The following is a 22,667-nucleotide window of genomic DNA, read 5'->3' as shown; positions in this document are numbered from 1 at the left end:
TCTAATACATGGAACATCTGCATCATCAAATGTGGGGATTACCAACTCATGTGTATCATACTTCTGCTTCTTTGCACTTGGGAAATTTTAAGACAATGGAGACCAATGTGCTCATGTTCTTATTCTCCTATCTTTAAGAAAGGAAATGGAACCTATCAAACTAACATTCTGGCGAAGCATTACATTCTAACATCCAATAAAATTGCTTCTTCAGACATGTAAATCTATCTCTCATAATGTAGGTTACAATAAGTAAATAAAATTTCCAAGTGTATCAGAGCAATAGAATTAAAATACTTGCTCTCTCTGAGGACTCAGGTTTTGTTTCATATTGTAACAAATTGAGCTGAATTTCAAAGGAATCATGTCCATGTTGCATGAGGTTGATCAGCTAAGGTGGGTCTGTGAAATAAACCATTGTTGACATTGGATAAAAGGGATGCAAATACTCAGCACTACCATCTCAAGAGGAAGGAAGTAAAATGATAAAAGATGGAAAAATATTCTTGTTGCTAAGTGATAAATACACCCACTATATGCCCAGCTCTCTGCTAAATCTGTGAGATTTGGAGTCCAAGCCTTCTTTTTCAGTTATCAAATGTATGGGTGATACAGATGAAAATTGAAATTTTGAATGCAAAGATGGACACCACAGTGTCAAGAGAAAATTGGGAATGAGTTAGGTGTTGAAAAAATGAGACTTTTTCCACCTAAAGAAAAAACTTTTTTAGGTTTTTTGCATTTTATGTCAGTCAGCCTACATGTGTTGCGGCTTAGTGCTTTGTCATTTCCTCATCTTGTTATTTCCTGGAGTGAGGAAAATAGAGGAGTTGTACAGTAAACTCCCTTAACCTTATGCAAGAAGGGAAATCCTGAGTTAAATGCACAGTCACCAAACAAGCTAATCTATATCTACTAGTGCTGAACTATCTAAAAGGAAATAAAGTGTTGATCATTCATGATTCATTTTCCCTGGAATCTTACAAACCGAACACTCCTGGATACACAAACTGAGAAGGGAGAGAGAAAGAAAGAGAATGAATTCATCCAAATCATCTGCACTACAATGCACAGGTAAACCTGTAACTCTTTCATTTCTTCCTTAGATATTTTATTGGAAAAGGAGATAAATATGGTGAGGGGAAGGACAATAGAAAAGTACTCATTCCTATTAAGAAAAAATAGGAATGAGAAGAGGAAAAAAGGAGGTTTAATAAGACAGACAGAGAGAGAGAAGAGAGAGAGAGAGAGAGTGAGAGAGAGAGAGAGAGAGAGAGAGAGAGAGAGAGATTGAGATTGAGACTGATTAGAAGACTATATGTCATACTGGAAGCTTGTTGACTTGAATGCAAGGAGAGCTACCAGACTGCTATTTCTCCTTTTCTTTGATGCCTTGAGTCACTTCACTTCTGTGGAACTCACTTTCCTTGTCCTTAAAATGTATATTAGGAAGAGGGGGGAAGCTAATACAGGATTGTCAATGCTTTATCTGATTAACTTACAGCAAACTTGATAAATGAGACACTGAAGAGAAAGGAGAGACAAGAAAAGCAGAAGGGATAAAAGGAAGAGAAACAAAAAGAGCCTTATAAATATGAAAATACTTTTTTAACTGGAAGAACTAGAAGGAAAAAAAATTGTATAACTGAGTTCATGAGTCAAAGTCTTAATATTTGTGATGGATTACTCTTAAAGTGGGGTCCTCATACCAGCAGCATCTGCAACCCCTGAAAACTTGTTGGTTCCAAATGAGCTCCTCCAAATTGCTAACTCTGGGGGTAAGGTTCAGCTATCTGTTTCAGCAAGCCCAGCAGGTGATTTTGCTGCATGCTGACACTTGAGAATTACACAATACAAACAATGCGAGTGGAAAGAAACAAGAAAAAATAAGACTCTCTTAAATCTCTGTTGTTATCTTGTCCCAGGAAGATTGACTGTGTTTGAGTCTGTCTTTCTACAGAGAGAAGATTCTTCTCTTCCCAGGCATTCTTATGGACTGTGGCCAGTGCCTCCATCCTGCTTCTCAGTGCCTGTTTTATCACCAGATGTATCGGTGGGTTCTGAAGGTCAAGTTTAATCCAATTCTCCACAATAATATTAAGAGTAAACTCTTCCTTGCTGTCTCTGGCTTTTCTTCTCCTGAAACATGTATTCTATTTTGTTTTTTTCCCTCTTAATCTCCGGGCTATACTTCAAGCCAGAAACCCCAAACTACTAGAGGACCATTACCAGATTTCAGTGATCTCTGGCACAGTTTTCACCTCCCTGTTGCTAGAGCCCTTCCCATTGTACCCTTATCATTAATGTACTCTTCTCTGTGAGACAATAACCTGGAACTTGGATTCACTGGTCAGGAACAGATGTAAAAACAAATTACTTTTTTGTAAGAAAGGGTTGAGAAGTTAAACTTGGAATAAGAGGAAATGCAAACATGTTTGGTTTTTCTAGATCTTTGGGTCTGAAATAAAGTGTACTCATCTTCAAAAGTCAGGAAAACTATGAAATATGAAACTGTCTTCTCCTTTTTAGGAAGTGAATCCCCTTGCCTCTGTAGATGGAATGAAAAGTAAATAGGATATAAACATCATAATAATTAATGCCACTTTTGTTATGAACACTAAACTGAGAAAAATTATAAATAACAAAAAAAAAAAATGAACATTAACTGGGCCCTTTTTCTTACAGTGACATATCACAGCTTTCAAGTTAGTGATGAGAAAAAGTCCCGACCACATGAGAATTTACGGGAGCTCTCCTGCAATAATGATGGTTCAGGTATAACAGGCCCCACTGTTGAATATCAAAATTTATAAATCTACACTTTATGGCTTCTAGACTGATTTTGGAATAAGAAAATTATCTTTGGATAAGATCCTGTTTTTTAAAACAAAATGTGAAATCCTGTCTTCACTATAAAAGAATGTTCAGGAAATGGTCGGGATAAAAACTTTGGAAATGTAATTAGCATTGAGGCAGAAAATTTCAGGGACATTTGAGAAAAGTTTAGAATAAATTAGAGGATGTGTCTGAACAGTAAATCTGTAAACAGAAAGTATATAACATTTTCTTTTTCTTTCACCTGTATCCAAAATAAGGTAAAAGAAAAAAAAAGAGTACAGAGTAGAGAATTTGGTAGTACCTCAGAAATAAATTGCAAACGCCTGTATATCTTGTCTTGCTACAAGTCTTAGAAAAATGCTACATGATACTGGGAAATGGACTTTCTTCTTTGAGTTATAATTTTCTCACCATTAAATTGAGAGATTTTGGTGGGGATTTTTTAAAGAAACTTCAAAGGCTAAAATTGTATTATTCTTAGAAATTTTGCCCGTCTTTATGCCTTGGTTGAGAATACATTTTTAGGTAGCAAAAGAGACACTTGCTTAGGAGTCACCCAGAAAAAAAAATACATAGCTTGCATTTTCTGCCCTTAATAATCTAAGAACAAACGAAAGAGTTCTGTATCAATTGTATAACTTAAATAGATGGCATGTATTCTTGTATTTACTAGCACTGACATTTAGAAAATGAAGATATGTTCAAAAGACAAGAAAAATGTTGTTTAAATATTTACTAATATTGGAACTGTCTAAAGTCTTAGTAAGATGTGGGGAATTAACAAGGATTTCTGAGGCTTCTATTATCAATGCTGGACTTCATAGGATCAGAAGAAATGTTATGTTTTCTTACTCAGTTCATTTGAGGCACTAACTGAAATTTCTCTTCTCCTAGGATCAGTTAAGAATTGCTGTCCATTGAACTGGAAACATTTTCAATCTAGCTGCTATTTCTTTTCTACAAACACCATGTCCTGGTTATCAAGTTCAAGGAACTGCTCAGGCATGGGAGCTCACCTGGTGGTTATCAACACACAGGAGGAACAGGTAATTATAGTACAGGCTCCTCCAGTGTTGATGTAGTATTCTCTACATAATCCATCCCTTTTCCCATACATGGGCCAGTGTTTGACCCAAACTACAATTTATTAAATAAACATAATTCAATGCATGCTGCTTCTAATACTTCTAATATTTGTTTTAATTTATCTTCATTACTAGATTAACCTAACAAAAAGGTGATTTCCTTGTGGAGTTACACTATTATTTAGGGGAAAGAAAATTGGGAATTAATTTTAGAATAACCCTTTTGTTTATGAACATATCATATGAGAGAAGAAAGGCAACTACTGTCCATTATTTTTAAATTATGATTACAAATGTTTTGTGCTATAGATAGACAAGAGATTTGACTATCTATAAAAGTAGATAAACTTTGAATTAATCATTGAAATTCTCCTGTTGATTATTACCTTTTAAGTTTCATTTTAATGTGTATTTTACTACAATAAAAAATTAGAAGGTAATCCTTGATGACATTATTATTTCAGATTCATTGATCTATCATTTCTTGTCTTGACCCTACTTTACCTCTTTCAATTGCAATTACTTGCAACATCTCTTCTGAAGTGAAATAGCTTATTTTCTCTTTTTTGATTTTATATCTTCCATAGGAATTCCCTTACCATGCAAAACCTAAAAAGAGAGAGTTTTTTATTGGACTGACAGACCAAGCGGTTGAGGGTGAGTGGCAATGGGTGGATGGCACACCTTTCACAGAGTCACTGAGGTAAGTACCTTCCTGTAGGAAAATAACCACATTACCCACAGTCCTAAAGTTAGACCACTGTTGAGGGTCATTCTCAAAACTTTTTTGTTATTGTTGATACATGAAGAACATTCAGGTTGTATTAGATTCTGAAAGAGGAAAAACTCGTTTAGAAGAGAGAAAAGAGGCACAATCTCTTACTTCTCCCATTTCCTGGTACTGTCTCAAGAATCAAGGAGAAATGATCAATGAAAATATGAAGAAGATTAGAATGAAATATGTGCTCATTGAAGTTGCAAAAGAAAGAATAGAATACAGTTTTATGCCCCCAAACTAGATAAATGAAAAAAAAATAGTGTTTTGAGAAAGCATGTAAAACTTTTTAAAAATGGTTTCCCACTTATAATGTGAAAGTGGGAACCCTTTGAAAATGTCCCTTTTCTGTATTGAATTATAGAACACAGCACTCAAGTTTTTCTCTCATTTGTTATTTCATTTTACCTAAATTACCCCTTTCTGAGAGACATCAATGTACTTAGTCTTCATCTAGAATTTGGGGAAGCTAAATGTCAAAGGATTAAATGTCTTACTCAGCTAATAAACTGCAGTTTTAAGAATACAACCCAGAGGCTCGGATTCTCTAGAGAAGTTGCTTCATTACAGCACTGTAATATTTAAGGGTGTACCTAAGTTAACACATACTCTGAGTAGAATAAAGAGAACCAACTTTAACATAAGGTAAGAATGCAAAGGAAATAAATCCATTAGATAATCAAACCTCCACATAACTTCTCCTTAGGGGTCTAAAACCATGAAGAGGCATGACAGAATAGAAAGTCTAAAGAATCCAGTTCAGTTTTAAAACCCACAAATTGGACAAATGGTCTTGCTTTTCTGAGATTCCTTTTCTTCCCTGACAAAATAAAGATAATAATTTCTACATCACAAAATTATTGTAAATAACACAAATGTGGTTTGCCTTATGTATTAGGTAACTTTATTTCCTCTTGCTGGGATTTAAAATCTCCCATGTTGGTCTTTTTCAGCTTCTGGGATGCAGGAGAGCCTAACAATTTAATTACACTGGAGGACTGTGCCACCATCAGGGACTCTTCAAATGCAAGGCAAAATCGGAATGATATACCCTGTTTCTACAACATGTTTCGGATTTGTGAAATGCCAGAAATAAATGCTGCAAACTAAGACAAATCTTTAAGAACTATTTGCATGACTTAAATATATAAATGATAAGGAACAAGAACATGAACATATCCATAGCCCAACAAGAGAAAATATTCATTGCAAACCATTAGGACTTCATAAGTATTCATTACTCAGATATAAATAAAACAAGTGTTTTTCAATGTTATAATTTATGATGCTGACTGAAGTACATTCTCCTCCATGTTAGTTCCTCCTCTCAGAATTTTCAAAGCAATCCACTAGTCATGAGAAGCAAGGAACTCTCCTTTTGATACACTCACCTCATTGGTATTTATATGAAAGTACAGGAACATAGAGCAAGTACAGAGTAAAACATAGAAGATTTTGGAAATTCCTTTGAATGATTGCCTGGTTGTCCCTTTCTAGCTCCTAAAAAGCCTGTCTTTTCTCATGTTGTTTTTCATCTCCTGTTCAAACATACATCTTCTCTATGTTTTCCTGTATAATAACGAAGATGCATCTTCAAGTCATGAGATAAAATATATGTTGATTTCTATGTTCCTCTGACTAAACATTTCTGATGACTCCTATGTCTTGTAAAACTTTTATTAAATAAATCTATATGGTTTCATTTTATTAATTTATCTTCTGAATTAGGACATCAGCCATGAATGTTGTGATTCATAAGGGGAAAAGTATTCATTTTGCTCCTATACAAAGAAATCATACAACATAATACTTTTTCAGTATTAAATTTAATTTTATTTTTATTAAGTGAAAAATTAAAAATCTAAAGGTTTTAGAACTTCAAAAATTGTGTGTTTTATAGATTACCATATAAAACTTTTTCCTAAAATGTTGCTCAGTCTGGACTAGGGGTGCAGCTCAGAAGAAGAGCTCTTGCCTAGCATGTACAAGGCCTGGGTGGCAACTTATAAAAATAAGTTGCTCCGAAGTAAAGAAAAATTATAAAGAATCATGTAAAGTGTTCTTACTCTTGTATTTCCTCTTTCCAGTCCCTTTCCCTTTCTTGATGATGCAGTCTGATAATCATTCAATACGTGGAGCAAGATTTTTTATATATGTATTTATGAGTACAAGTCTTGCAATCAAGTTTAAAATTTTCTCCACAATCATGAAATTCATCTGGAAAAATAAGAGACCCAGAATAAAGCAATTCTAAGCAGGAAGAGTGAAACATGTGGTATATCTATACCAGACCTTAAACTATACTACAGAGCAATCGTAACAAAAACAGCATGGTATTGGCACTAAAACAGACTGGTAGAGCAATGGTATAGAATAGAGGATACAGAGGCTAACCCACAAAATTACAACTATCTTATATTAAACAAAGGTGCCAAAAGCGTGAACTGGAGAAAAGTTAGCGTCTTCAAGAAATGGTGCTGGGAAAACTAGAAATCCATATGCAACAAAATGAGATTAAATCCCTATCTCTCACCATGCACAAAAGTTAATGCAAAATGGATTGAGGATCTAGGAATTAAACCAGAGACTCTGCATCTACTAGAAGAAAAAGTAGACCCTAATCTTTAGCACATGGGCTAGGCCCCAACTTCCTTAATAAGATACCTATAGCATAAGAATTAAAACCAAGAATCAATAAATGGGATGGATTTAAACTAAAAAGTTTTTCCTCAGGAAAAGAAACAATCTGTGAGGTGAACAGAGAGCCTACATCCTGAAAGCAGATTTTTACCCCTCACACATCAGATAGAGCTCTAATCTCTAGGGTATATAAATAACTCAACAAGCTAAGCACCAAAATAAAATAAAAACAAATAATCCAATCAATAAATGGGCCAAGGACCTAAACAGACACTTCTCAGAAGAGGATATACAATCAATCAACCAATATATGAAAAAATGCTCATCATCTCTAACAGTCAGAGAAATGAAAATGAAAAGTACTCTAAGATACCATCTCACTCCAGTCAGAATGGGAGCTATTATGAAGACAACAACAAGTGTTGGCAAGGATGTGGGGAAAAAGGTACAGTCATACACTGCTGGTGGGACTGCAAATTGGTTCAGCCAATTTGGAAAGCAGTATGGAGATTCCTTGGAAATCTGGGAATGGAACCACCATTTGACCCAGCTATTCCTCTTCTCAGACTATACCCAAAGGACCTAAAAGAAGCATACTACAGGGACACAACCACATGAATGTTTACAGCAGCACAATTCATAATAACAATTCATAATAGACAGTTTTGGTATAGTAATAATGAGAATTTTACTTTTTGCCTAGAGTTTTATTTTTATATTAAGCTAGCTAAGATAACGAACACTTTATTGCATAAAAGCTGCTATTGTGAGCACTTTACTTTGCTCTTGTTTTCTCTGATATAATATATTAATATTTTATATATTTTAAATATAATAATATTTATTATATTTTACAAAGAAAGCTTCTAATGGTTAACATTGAGTAGAACATTTGCTACAGATTTAGTGTAGGCACCCTTTAGAATATTCCTTTTATTCCTCATTTGTTAAAAAGTTGGAACTAAGTGGTTTATTGATTTTATTAGATGATACTTGCTATCTTTTAAATATGGCTTGACCATGTCCTCTGAAGTTGCATGTGCTGCAAACTTGCCTCCAGAGTGGCATGTAAGAAGTGGTGGAACCTTTAATAAGTGGGGCCTGAGGGAAAGTAATTAGGCCAGTTGAGAGCACTGCCCTTGGAAGGGACTAATGTAGTTTTCATGAAACCCAAGTGAGCTCCTCTGAGAGTAGGTTGTTATAGAAAGGGTGGGAATAGCCCCTGTATCCTTCTTGCTTCCTGTCTCTTGATGTGACTGCTGTTTCCCTCTCACATGCCCTCCCACCATGATGCCACCCTCTGTATTGTGATTTAGCCTGAATGCTTCCACCAAAAAGTAAACTGATAGGGTTAGCTGACTCATCAGCATCCAAACTATGAGCGGAATTAACCTCTTTTCTTTATACATTTCCAAGCCTCTTGTATTTTGGTAGAGCAACCGAAAATGGACTATGACAATGCTCAAGCACCTCTTTTCCAAAATAGTTGCAAGGACTGGAGGTGGAGCTATGGAACAGCGTTTGCCTAGCATGCATAAAGCTGTGGGGTTAATCTCAAGAACCACAAAATAAATAATAAATACTGATGTGACTAATTACATTATCAGATTTTCAAATTATCCACATAAATATTTTTTATTAATTTCTATTAACTGCACACTAGATAATGCAAAGATAATGAAACTGGTTCTCATGAAATAGATGATTCTTTCCATGAAAACACCACACATGTGTTTTAAAAAACAAATTCTTCTGCAAGGGTTGTAATTAAAAGTAGCTGTCTTCTTCTAACTTCTGATTCCTAAATCAGAGGAGCAACTACATTCAACTCTTTAGATGTTTCTTTATCTAATGAGTTCCAGGTTTCTACTCTCAATAGCTTCTAAATATAGTTTGTATTACAACTCTTTGGTTTCTTTTTAAATTTTTGATTAGTTTCTATTAACTGCACACTAGTGAACAAGACTATCTCCCTTCTCTTTCTGTTTCACATATGTACAATGTCTATTCTTTTATCACTATGTGATCACTTATTTTTAAGTTTGTACTTAAATGTTAAGTATTCAACATTTACATTGTTGTGAATTTGAAAATATTATTCACAGCTGAATCATGTACTAGTATGTATTATATACATCTAATATTATCATGTACTCTTAAAGCATTCTGATTTTCACTGTGGTTAGTATTGTCATTATTTTTCATATTTATTTAGTTTTCTATGTACACATATAATCCATCTCTTAACTCTCCAGAACTGCACATCACCTCTCAATGCATTCAAATTTGTTCTGTAAGCCCCATATATTTGTAGGTGGAAAATCCATGAAATATTTTCCCCATTTCCAGCTCTGAACTGGGACTGCTTTGTGGTTTGTTTTAGAGGTATCATCTTGTTGATTTTTTATTATATAAAGGAAATAATTTATAATTTTAAGATTACTTCCAATTATGATACAACCATACAATGAAATACTATTCACTTATAAAAAACAAGGTAAAAACAATTTCCAAACCATTATTATGTTTAAAAAAGATGTTTAGGAATATGTAAATATTGATTATATCAGTATAAAATATTGTGGACTACATATTAATATGTTCATATAGTATGCATATGTCTATATTTCATATAGTACATAGCTAGCTTATACAGTATACATATTTAACCCTTCATTTGTAGAATATATAGTTATATATTATGTAAACATATGGAAATATATATATAAGAAACCAATAATCATATTTCCTCTGAAGGGGCATTGGGGGACTGAAGATTTATTTCATACTTTTATTTATGTGTTTCTTGTTTTTCCTCTTTAATACACTTGTATATTTAAAAAAATAAAAATGAAAACACTGCTTAAAATCTTTTGAGTGTTTCAAGCTTCTAGAATATTATGAAGTACTAAAATTTAGAGTTTATTTTTATTAAATTACTGTCAGTTATGTTTCAAAAAATTGTGAATAGGAGATGTGCTATGAGAATTGAAAACAGACTGAAAATGGCTAAGGTTGGTAACAGAGAGATAGATTCAAAGGCCATGAGGCTTAGGGTGTAGTGATGGCATTGGAGGTGATGAAAGATGATTGACATTTGGAGAAACACATTATACAGAGATAGACATAACTGAATAAATTATCACATTTTATTGACACCTGAATCTCTACCTATATACAGGTTTACATGAATTAATAATTGAAGAATTAACTGAACAAAGCCTAGTAGCATCTACATAAAATTATTATAACAGGCTTTGTGCTATGTAATTTAGTGTATATGGTAGATAGGATTAAAACTATTTTGTATCATTCCAATTAAAAGCATCAGTTTGAGATGTAGACACATAACACACACACACCACACACACACATACTCTCACACACACACACACAATGCACCCAATCCCCACATATAATCATACACCAACACTCCAAAATCAGAAAAATCAATAACAGTTTACAAAATAAATACTGTTTTTAAAAGAGTGGCATAGAAAATCATTTAAAAAATTATTACTTAAAATTTTTCAGGTGAGAGCCAGGAAACATTAGCTGATTAAAATTTTTAAGAAAGCACTGTATTTTATTAAAGTTGAATGGGACTGCCTCATAAGTGGTACTACATACATAACAATTTTAAGAGGTTAAAACAATGACTTCCTTTCTAGTTTGAACTATAGCTTTATAGCTTGAAAATATTTTAACAATATAAATTAATGGGTTAAAATGTGACTCTTTCCTTCATGTGAAAATGAAGTTACCAATATAGTGGAACTCCAAATAATTAATGAATTACAGTAGAGGGGGTAGAGAGAGAAGAGGGGAGGAGAGGGGAGGGGGCATAGTAAAGGATAGGAAAGGCAGCAGAATACAACAGACACTATTATGGCAATATATAAATCAATGGAAGTGTAACTGATGTGATTCTGCAATCTGCATTCAGGGTAAGAATGGGAGTTCATAACCCACTTGAATCAAAGTGTGAAATATGATATATCAAGAACTATGTAATGTTTTGAACAACCAACAATAAAATAAATAAATAAATAAATAAATTTTAACTGTTAGCTAAGAGCCAAATTATCCCCAGTAACTTTCCTATAATTCCAAAGGGAATACATTTCATCTCTACTAAAGGATAGATCTAAGCCTTAGTAATGATTATCAGGAGCAAGCAATACAAAGGTGAGTTTTTTATCTTCCCAAGGATCTTTTTTCTTCAATCCTATAGAATTGAAGGTGTTTGGTTCAAGTGGCCAATAATGGGATTTTCCACTAAAAATGATATTGTCAGTTTGATACATTCTGCTTTCAAAATTATTTAGAGTGGAGTAAGAAGGTTATTCATTGTTTTTCTACCTGTGCAGTACCATAATTTAGAACTGTTTTATACTATGGTTCTGGAAAATTTTCACTCACAAATGTCAGTTTAATGACATTACTTCAAAGTCTGAAAATGAAACATCAAACAATAAAAAATATGACATAAATACTTCAAAGTCTGTGATACTTGGGTAAAAAAAATGATTCACCACTACCAGTTAAGAATTCTAAGAGATAAGAATTAAAAAAAAAGAAAAATGACAAAAAAGATTGCATTATTCAAGTGATTCTGTTAGATATTTATTCAATGCATACCAAACAAAAGTAATTACCTTGAGATAATATCAAGAAAGCAAAGATAATGAAATTGGTTCTCATGGAATAGATGATTCTTTCCATGAAAACACCACACAAAATCACATTATCTTGTACACACACACACACACACACACACACACAATCTTGCATGAATTGAACAAAAATAAATAAGGGCATTCTGACTGAAAAATGCTCTATGACTCCATGTTTTCTCTGTTTGAATGATGCTTTACATTCTGCCCTGCTTGACTTGGTTGTTCTTTTTCATCACAAGCATCACTTTGTAGGTTTCTAGTTGAATCCTGTTCCAGGTATCTTACAAATTCTACTTGTCTCAAAGTTACAAGGAAAATCATTCCAGGCCCATTTATCTTGGACATTAACAATGACAACACAGTCTTCTTCCTGAAAGTTGTTAGGTTCATCCTCATGCCAGAATCTGAAAGAAGAAGAAACAGAGAGAGAGATAGACGATATGGATTACAGATATAGTTATCAGGGGACCATGTCAGAGAAAATGTCCCTATTGAACATTTCAGAGCTGCACTGCGCAATGCAAGAGTCGCTATTTGATGTGACTCTTGAAAACCTATTGAGCACTTGAAATGTGATCTCTCCATATGAGATGTTTGTTATGTGCACACCTTACTTTGAAAACAGTACAGAAAGAAAGGGTTTAAACATCTTACTAATAGTTTTCTATTAATCACACATTGAAACAAGATTTGGATTATTGAGTTAAATATATTATTCATGATAATTAAAGCATTATTAAAATAAATTTTACTATTTCTTTTTGCTTTATTCTTGTGATTGCTAAAACATTGTAATTATATACTTTGTGATTTTGTTTATATTAGACAATATTGGTTTCACAGAAGAAAAACAGGTTATAATTCTCAATAATAATTTTTATCAGCAGGACATAGTGGCACACATGTAATGTCAAAGACTCAAGAAGATCACAATTATGTTCAAGGTCAGCCTTGGAAACTTAATAATACCCTGTCTCAATATGAAAAATAAAGGACTGGGAGTATATCTCAGTAGTATAATGTACTTGGATTCAATCCCCATACTGGAATTGAATCACACACACACATACATACATATACAGTAGTAAACTCTTAGCTGATAGTGAAGACATATATATCACATTATGTTGTTTATACAAATGTCAAGTTTAAGGACTATTTTCTCAAATAACTGTTAAGCTATCCATTCTTCCATCAATAATGAATAAATAAAAATACCAAAAATTTTGCTAAAGTCAGGATTATTCTGCAACTGGGTGTGGACTACAGAGGCTACTTGATCCACACTGCTCTATTCTGAGTAAATATTTTACATTGGTGTATTCCACTCTACAATTAATTCTTATTGCTACATCTTCTCACATTGCCTATAAATGCCCTTAGCCCCAACAAATATACTCACGCCATGTGTGGATTAAATGGTGTCTGGTCCACCCAATGCCATTGACCTTCCATATCCTCGTCTGTAAGTCCCAGGAAATATGAAAATCGTCTATCCATAAATTTAGTCATAAAGTTCTGCACACAAAATATAGATTTTTATAGATATATTTGAACTTAAGCCATAGCTGTTTTGTTGAGAAAGAGAAGTCAAATAGATTACTGGTTTAGTACAAAGATTTGATATCAGGTCTGTTTTCAAATCCTGCTTCTAATGATTTTAGTAAATACTTTTGTCTTACTTAATCCCCAGTTTTCTTATCTCCAAAAAGAACAACTTACTACTTCATAGAGTTACTGTGTAGATTAAATGAGCTATACTTGAAGCCCTCTTAATACCTGCTTAATAGCATTTTATTTGTAGAGGCTTTTGTTTCTAAAATTGCCTTTTAAAATTGTTTCTTTAAATTGCATTTATTTGAACAGCAGCAATCCTATAGATGGAAAAGGCTTAGAGATAGAATACTCAAGGAAACTATTGATTAAGAAAAAAATAGAATCTGAGTCATAAATATATGAGGAAATAAGTTTCATCTTTGAAAAACTGAACTTACCCAAATATTTCTTTATTTGGAATTAGAACTATACATCTCAATTTTTTTGTCTGTAATTTATCTTGAGAAGCTATAATCAATCCTGATTAATCACTCGTTTACCCACATACTCACCAAACATTTAATAAGTCTTATCCAGTGTGCCTACCTGGCTCTGCACAGAACACTAGAAATGCAAAGATGAGTATATTAAGGCTCCAGCCCTCTCCCAAGTGGGAGTCAATGGAAGAGATGGTGTAGCAAACAGACATTTTAGTACACTAGAGTAAATGCTACGACCTCACTTGCAAATGATTTACAATTGTACCTACAACTTAGAATCAGGATTGTGGAGTAGGGAAGGTCATCAGTGTCATTTTCTAGAAGAGATAATGCTTGAATAAAACCCAGAAAGATGAGAAGTTGACAATATAAAGAAAAATAGCTAATTTTCTAACATGTAAAAATGTTTCATAGATAGATGTATATGTTACTATATAATTCCAGATCTATGTAACATTTCTATTATCAGAGAAATGGTAAAGTATACTGTAACATATGGTGGGCTTTACTATTAAAACCACAGTTTACCTGGGTGTAGTGGCCCATGCCTGTAACCAAAGCGGCTCAGGAGACTGAGGCAGGAGGATCACAAATTCAAAGCCAGCCTTAACAAAAGTAAGATGCTAAGCAACTCAGTGAGACCCCTGTCTCTAAATAAAATACAGTATAGGGCTGGGGATGTGGCTCAGTGGTTGAGTGCTCCTGAGTTCAGTTCAATCCCCAGTACTCCCAAAAAAGAAGAAAGAAGGAGAAGGAGAAGAAGGAAGGAGGGAGGGAAGGAGAGAAGAAAAAAAATAAGAGAAGAAGAAAAGGCCCACCAAGCATATGGAATAGATGAAGAAAAGATCCAGAGGCCTAGAAGAGCACAAAAATTCTTTCCCTGAAAAGAAATTAAAAGCAGTAGAGAAACTGTGGTAGAGTTCCTGACAAACCTGCTCAGCTTCTGTGCTGATTGTCGCCAGATGGGCTCCCATCTCTGAACAGTTCCTTTCACTCTCAGCCCATGTTTTGTTGTCATTAAAAGGAAGATAGCAGTTGGACTGGAAGCCTTTCCAGCCAATAGGACAGCAATTCCAGGTATCTCCTCAGGTGAAAATTGAAATGGAAATTAGATAAATTTTTTTTCATCTGTGACAAATTGCATAACTATTCTATGACTTAATATCCATTTAACATTTGTGTAAGTAATACCAGGATTACCACAATCATTATCTCCCATTTCCCACCCCCCTAGCAAAATTTCAAAAAACTAAATTCTAAATATCTTCTAAATAATAGTACCTGAAACCACATAATGTCGATGAGAAAATTGCTTAGTATTCTCTTCAAAAACAATGTCCCTATATCTATCTATTTACTTTCAAATATAAAGTGTTTCCTTAAAGTCTTTCGCAAGACATCTTATCAGAAGGAGTCAAAAGAAAATCTGTTAAAACTCAAACATTTCTCCATTCTCTTAAATGAGACTGCAAATAAAAGATAAAAAGATACCACAGCTGAGCTATATAGTCTAAGAAGAATCTGTCCATATAATAAATTGGAATTAAATTCATGTTATATTTTGGATGTCGAAAATAGCCCATTAATGTGTTATTATATTTTTTCCAGTTATTCCACTGAGTGTAGTCAGGAGAAATATTTTTCCCAGTTTACTTATATATTCACCTCTATGCTAGATTCTTCATTATGTTATTTTACTCCTCCTTGGCTTACTGCTTATATTCTTTAAATCAAATTATGAATTTGAATAGAAATGAAAATAAGAAGACATTCATTTATGCTCTCTGCTATCTATAACTTTTAGTCCTGATTCTTCTCTGATGCACGTTAGCTTCAAATGATACTCTGGTAACTTGAACCTTTGCATTCCTCTCTTACATAAAAAATTGTTATATGTCACTGTCAAGAAAGAAAAGTTTAGTTTCCTTTCTTTACATAACCAACTTTAATAGAAAAATTAAAGCAGTCTAAATTTTCTCTTACTCTAATAGTTAAAGCCTACACATTGTCTTTTCTTCCTATGCAGTTTCCTTGTGCCAGCAACAAGTGAATTGGTTGAAAGCAACTAGGAATGGAACCACCATTTGACCCAGCTGTTCCTCCTCGGTCTATACCCAAAGGACTTAAAAACAGCATTCTAGGGCTGGGGATGTGGCTCAAGCGGTAGCGCGCCCGCCTGGCATGCGTGCGGCCCGGGTTCAATCCTCAGCATCACATACAAACAAAGATGTTGTGTCTGCTGAAAACTAAAAATAAATAAATAAATATTAAAAAAAAAACAGCATACTATAGGGACACAGCCATATCAATGTTTATAGCAGCACAATTCACAATAGCTAAACTGTGAAACTAACCTAGATGCCCCTCTGTAGATGAATGGATTAAAAAAAATGTAGCATATATACACAATGGAATATTACTCAGCAATAAAAAAGAATAAAATTATGGCATTTGCAGGTAAATGGTTGGCATTGAAGAAAACAATGCTAAGTGAAGTTAGCCAATCCCCCCCCCCAAAAAAAACCCAAATGCCAAATGTTTTCTGATATAAGGTGACTGACCCATAATGGGGTAGGGAGGGGAGCATGGGAGGAACAGACAAACTCTAGATAGGGCAGAGGGGTGGGAGGAGAAGGGAGGGGGTGGGGGTTAGGAATGATGGTGGAATGTGATAGACATCATTATCCAAAGTAAATGTATGAAGACATGAATTGGTGTGAACATACTTTATATACAGAGATATGAAAAATTGTGCTCTGTATATGTAATAAGAATTGTAATGCATTCCACTATCATGTATTTTAAAAATAAAAATCAATTAAATATTTTTTAAAAAGCAATTGTTGAAAATTATATTTGATATTAATATTTATTAGTAATTTTTCTCTGAAATATGGCCAAATGCTTTAAAGAAAGTGGAAAACATAAATGTACAGTTTAGAAAACTATTGTAACATGTAATAATAATATGTTAAACTCGAGGTATTTTGTCCTACTCAAGAAATAGAATATTGCCAGTGGCCTTCAGAACCCAAATGCATTCCACTTATCCTGTAAGGTAACCATTTCATGACTTTTAAAGTGCTTTGCTTCACAATTTTACCACTTTAGTAATGTAATCCAAGACCATATGGAATCATGGAATGTATTTCTTTGGTTTTAATCTTCTGCTCAGTATTGTTTCTGGAATTTATCCATGCTAATGCATGCACAATAACTCAACCTTTTCTTTGCTATAGTAATGTATAAAACATATTTATCTATTCTACTTCTAGTAGACATTTGTATTATGTACAGTGTTTGGCTGTTGTGAATAGGCTTCTCTGAGCAATATTCACCACCATTCTAAAGCACATGAGCATGTATTTCTGTAAGGTAAATCCCTAGAAGTGCAATTGATGACGATAGCATAAACGTGTTATAAACTATAATCATGGTACACTTTTCCAAAGAGGTTGTCTGCTTCACACTCACACAAGCACCAAGTCTTTAGCAGTTCGGGTCCAATTTTCCATAGCATCAACAATATTGGGAAGTGCCAGATTTTTTAATCATTACCGTCCTGGAATGTTTGCATGGTATCTCATTGTGAGTTGCAGTTGCGTTTCTCCTGAATAATGAAGTTGACTTTCCTGTGTTTATTTGACTATCATTTTTCTTATAATGTACTATTTAAAATTTTGCTATTATGTTGTAGATATTCTTTTCTATTGAATTGAAAAGATTTTGTAGTGTAGATATCACATATATTAGTTGTATAGACTACAAATGTTTTCTTTTAGGGTTTTCTGTTTCCACTGTGCTATCTTGTTATACGGAAACTCTTATTTCAATGTATTATAATTTGTCAAAGCTGTATTTATTTTATATGTGCATTTTCTGATTTAAGAAATCATTGCCCTATCAAGATCATAAAGATATTCTCCATTTATCTTTTTAAGATTTAATTAATTCACTCTTCACATTTTGGTCAATAATCCAATTTGGATGGATGTTTGTACTTAGTGTGATGCATGAGCCTAGTTTCATTTATTAAATATAGATAAATTAATGGGTTTAAATATTAATTTAGCAAAATTATCCTCTTCTCATAACTATGCAATATTCCCTTCTGTTTTTATATAAAAAGTTTATGTATGCAGGATATGTAATTAAGATCTCTATTATTTCCTCTAGTCTGTTTGTTTTTGTACTTGTGTAATATTACTTTTATTTTAATAATTTTATTTTGGGTCTTGATATCATAAAAAAACAAGTTTTCCTATGGTTGTGATGATACTTATGGTCCCATAAATATATACTTATCCTCAAACTTCATATGTGTCTGTTAAGTATTTACAGTTTTTTATATGTCAATCATTTCTCAATAATGTGTTTTTTTTTTAAAGAAAGGAGAGAAGGAGGGAGGGAGGGAAAGAAAGAGAGAGAGGGAGGGAGAGAGGGAGGGAGGAAAAAAGAAGGAAAGGGAGGGAGGGGAGGAGGGAGGGAAAGAAAGAAGGAGGCAGAGAAGGGAATGGAGGGGAACATCCAACCTTGCTCTCCCTTTCAAAGTGAATACATTAGAAAGTTGTTTTTTTTCTGCCTACTCCCTACTCATAAGATGCAGCCCCTTGTAATTCCACTTCAAAACTTTACTAATTTTACCAGTTTTTACAAGTACCTAAAATAATCTTTCATTCTGTGACACAAGATAGCACCATCAAACAATAAAAGGCAACTAGGTAAGTCTAAATTTTAAATCAAAGGCACTGAATGTATTATACATTTATACGTTGGGGAAAATCAAGACAGTAAAAGGCTAGGATTAACCTTATGAAAGAAGTTTTCAAGAAATAATTCAATAAGAGTTCCACCTTAGCTAATAACTTACCAAAACAATTTGCAATAAAACAGGCACTGAGAAGAGAAATGCAAAGAATTGCAAAGACCCAAGTGACCAGCTGGGAATGCCGGCCTCTTTGTCCTAAAAAACAAAACAAAAAGAAACTGGTTAGATAACTTGGCCAAAAAGTGTAAGAAAGGCAGTTCTACCAAGGAGCAAGCTAAATGTAAGAACATCCAAAACATTTTAGTATCTAGAGGACAGCTTAAATATTTCTTGTGAATATATTGATTTTAGAGCTTACTGGTAAATAAATAAATGTGAACATTTTTATAATTTTGGAATAGGAAACATTTCTATAAGCAAGACATAAAACCTGACACCCATAAAAAGTTGAGAATTTGAGTACATAAAAATTAAAACTTCTATGTAAAAAAACAACCTAAAACAATAAGGAATACATGAAAGAAAAGTCTTGTCTCAATATTACAATCCATATTATATAAAGAATTTCAAAATCAATTAGAAAACTGAGCAAAGCTTCGAGCAGAAAATATGCCAAAATTATAATTTGCTGAAATTATAAATGGTTATCAAGGTATGCTCAATCAGGAAACATGAACTATAATATTGTAGTGTGATTTTTCATATCGATTTGTAGAAGAAAAGTAAAAATTGCAGTGTTGGCAAGGATGTGAGGAAATAAGTACCCACAGTGAGAAAACAAATGCTGCTGAGACTGTAAATTTAAAAAAAAAATCTTTCAGAAATATCAATTCAATAGATTTTATCCATTTTTAAACTCATTAATTTTCTACAAATAAAAGAATGTGCATTGCAGTTTTTAATAGCTGCTATTTTATTTATGGAACACCATCAAATAGTTGTGAAAAAAAGGACCTAATACTTACATATGTGTTATCAATATCACATATTCTAAATTACAATCAGTGTATATAATGAAATTCTATGTAACAACTAAATAATTATTCATATCATTATGTATTAGCATAAAAATTCTCAAGACATGTTGTTACATGAAAAGGCATTTTTCAGGACCACTGTACAATGTGATCCTACTAAAGTTCACCTTGGAGGGTTGATGAGATTAAGCAAAACTTTAATTTTAAATTTAAATAATTTTTCATCGATTCTCTATATTTCTCAAAACTATTATTTAACATTCTTGCAATACAAATATTTTGGTGTCCTTTAAGTCAAACAAAATCAGAGTCAGAGCCTATGATATACCATGATCCTGAGGCAGTGTATTTCTACACTTTCCTTCTCTCTCCTCCTTAAAAGAATCCATTCAAGCAGAATGAAGTTATCCAAGTTATGCTACTTACAAATATGAATTACACTGAATTTCACCTTTATGTATGTCTATACAACACCAATTAAAAATAATAAATAAATAGAAGAATGACAAGTAAAATAGAGAAAGAGAAACAGAAGGAGAGAGGAGAGGAGGGAAAGAGGAAATACTGAGGACTAAAATGAAGCAAATGCTTTTCCACACGTGTATGTTTGTGTCAAAATGAAACCCCATTTGTATATAACTGCAATGCACTAATAAAAGCATTTTTAAAAGAATCTTCCCAAATTACTCTCTTTCTTTTCACCTTACTTCTCTTTTATATTTTTATTATTTCTCTCTTGGTACAACCTACATCTTGTAAAGAACTTTCTGCTACCCAACTCATCTGTCTCTTCACCAAGGTTATTCTCATTTCCTCCCACTGCTCCTTCTCATCACTATCTTTTATCTTTGCAATTATCATCAATTCACATTGTTAACTCTTAGTTATCATTTCCTCTGCCTCTTTAAAATTGAAAAAAGTACTCACGTTTACTCTGAGTTTCTTCAAGCCTCATTGTGTGTTTACTCTATGTTGACCAGTGGTCAAGAGGACAAGGAATCTCATCCTTTTTTTTTTTCAGGGTATATATTCCTGTGGATAGAGAAATATGTTCATAAATACTTGAGATTGAACACCAATCTTAGCTTCTGGTGAGGTCAGAAATTTCCCAGTGTAACAGTTGACTCAAAAGAAGAAGTCTTTTCAAAAATTGGGGTTTCCCTTGATTCATTCAGGCAGATGGGGCAAAGTGAAAAAGGAAATTGAGAAAGCAATGCCCCAAAAGAGTTGGTAGACACTTCCATAAGTATATGAGATCCTTGGTGTGTCATGTAAGATTTCACAATTTGTTTTTGTTCATCTAGACAAAACATTATTAATGCCCTAAAGGAAATAACCAATATGCCAGATAAAAACGAAATACTCATCCCCTCATCTTTTTCTTTTCCTGGATATTGTCTTTTCAAAGGCAGTTATATGCATGGGGTAAACTCTGCCCTTATAAATTTCCTTGAACCAAGTGAGATATTCTCTTCTAGGTGGAAAAGACAAATAAGCAATGAACAAAAGCTTTTAATGTACATTTTGTATGTCTGTTGATGTGAAAACACAGAAGTCTTTGTTTGGGAATTGAGGGAAAGGTGGTAAAAATTGTTCATTAAATTCCAGGATCTTCTTAGGTGAGAAAAAAATAGAATTTTTAAGGCAAAGAAAAAGAAAATGGAAGATTCTGTGATAGACACCAACAGAGCCCCTGACTTCACTTACAGTGGAGAGTGACTATTTGTTAGGTTAAAACCCTAACCCCCATATAATATCTAGATATAGGACATTTGAGCAACAATTAGGATTAGATAAAATCATGAGGATTATGTTTATGGGCAGCAGAGTGTGTGGTTTGGCTTCCACACTGATTCTGGAATCAGTGCCCTTTTAAAAAGTACTCAGAGAGTTTGCACTTGATATATCTTGATCTCTCTCTCTCCCTGCCACTACCCATCTCCTCATTCTCTCCATGTAAGGTTACAGAACGAAACCAACCATCTGAAAACCTGAAGAGGGCCCTCACCCGAACCTGCCTACATTGGCACCCTGATCTCATACTTCCACCTTCATAACTGTGAGGTTGAGTGTTTGCTCCACATCCAATCTCTGATACTTTATTTTAGTGGCTCACGGTGACTAATGCAAGTGCCTAGCACTTTAGAGAGCTTTCTTAAAGTCCAGTTTCCAGAATATAGCCCTGTTTTTTAGTAAGTTCTTGCTTTACTGTGACCAAAAGACCTGATAAGGAAAACATAGAGGAAGAAAAGTTTGTTTGAGCTCACGGTTTCAGAGGTTTCAGTCTATAGATGAATATAGTCACCATAGTCTAGACCCAAGGTGAGGCCAAACATCAGGAATAAAATAATATGACTAAAATATAGTAAGATATGAAAATATGCATTATAGCTTCCACTATGAATGCACTGAAAAGTTCAGTTTCTACTTAGGAATGTTTTTAATATCTGCTGTTTTACTCCAGTTTATGGAACACCATCAAATAGTTGAATGTTGATTTGAACTTCTTCCTAATATTCCTGAATTTGTATGATCAATGATCATATGATCACGTAGGAAAAACAATGTTAGTACTATAAGAACAACTTTTCATTCAAATTTATTATTAACACATTAATATTTTATTTTAAACTATTCTTAGTTATTCTAAATGTAATTTTAATGAAGATTCTATTGTATGTTTATATGTTGAATTCTGTGAGTCAAGTAAAATGTACATTGATTTTGACCAGAATAAATGGCTCCTAGAAATAATGATTGTGAGAATTGTTGACTTCATAGTAAATTTTTACTTTCAATATTTAAATAAGGAAATAAAATACCAGTAAACATAAATATTAAGACAGTGTGGTATTTAAGAACAGCATGA

At 33.4% G+C, this 22,667-nt stretch overlaps 2 protein-coding genes across 2 annotated transcripts; one reads left to right on the top strand and one right to left on the bottom strand.

Annotated features, from left to right (window-relative positions):
• Window positions 1-1,029: 1,029 nt before the first annotated feature.
• Window positions 1,030-5,808, top strand: LOC143386089 (C-type lectin domain family 4 member E-like). The gene is made up of 6 exons (XM_076841423.1): window positions 1,030-1,074; window positions 1,961-2,053; window positions 2,686-2,775; window positions 3,733-3,884; window positions 4,511-4,626; window positions 5,652-5,808. Exons 1-6 carry the CDS (start codon window positions 1,038-1,040, stop codon window positions 5,806-5,808), a joined length of 645 nt encoding a protein of 214 aa, XP_076697538.1. The 5' UTR covers window positions 1,030-1,037.
• Window positions 5,809-12,273: 6,465 nt separating this feature from the next.
• Window positions 12,274-20,753, bottom strand: LOC143386088 (C-type lectin domain family 4 member D-like). Its single transcript, XM_076841422.1, has 6 exons — window positions 20,726-20,753; window positions 18,924-19,016; window positions 15,842-15,952; window positions 14,986-15,137; window positions 13,420-13,535; window positions 12,274-12,421 (listed from the first exon to the last, which is right to left on the bottom strand). The coding sequence occupies exons 1-6, from the start codon at window positions 20,751-20,753 to the stop codon at window positions 12,274-12,276; spliced, it is 648 nt and encodes a 215-aa protein (XP_076697537.1).
• Between the last annotated feature and the right edge of the window lie 1,914 nt (window positions 20,754-22,667).

This window comes from Callospermophilus lateralis (genome assembly GCF_048772815.1).
Source record: "Callospermophilus lateralis isolate mCalLat2 chromosome 17 unlocalized genomic scaffold, mCalLat2.hap1 SUPER_17_unloc_3, whole genome shotgun sequence".
NCBI classification, from domain to species: Eukaryota; Metazoa; Chordata; class Mammalia; order Rodentia; family Sciuridae; genus Callospermophilus; species Callospermophilus lateralis.
This window is presented reverse-complemented; position numbering and strand designations above follow the sequence as displayed.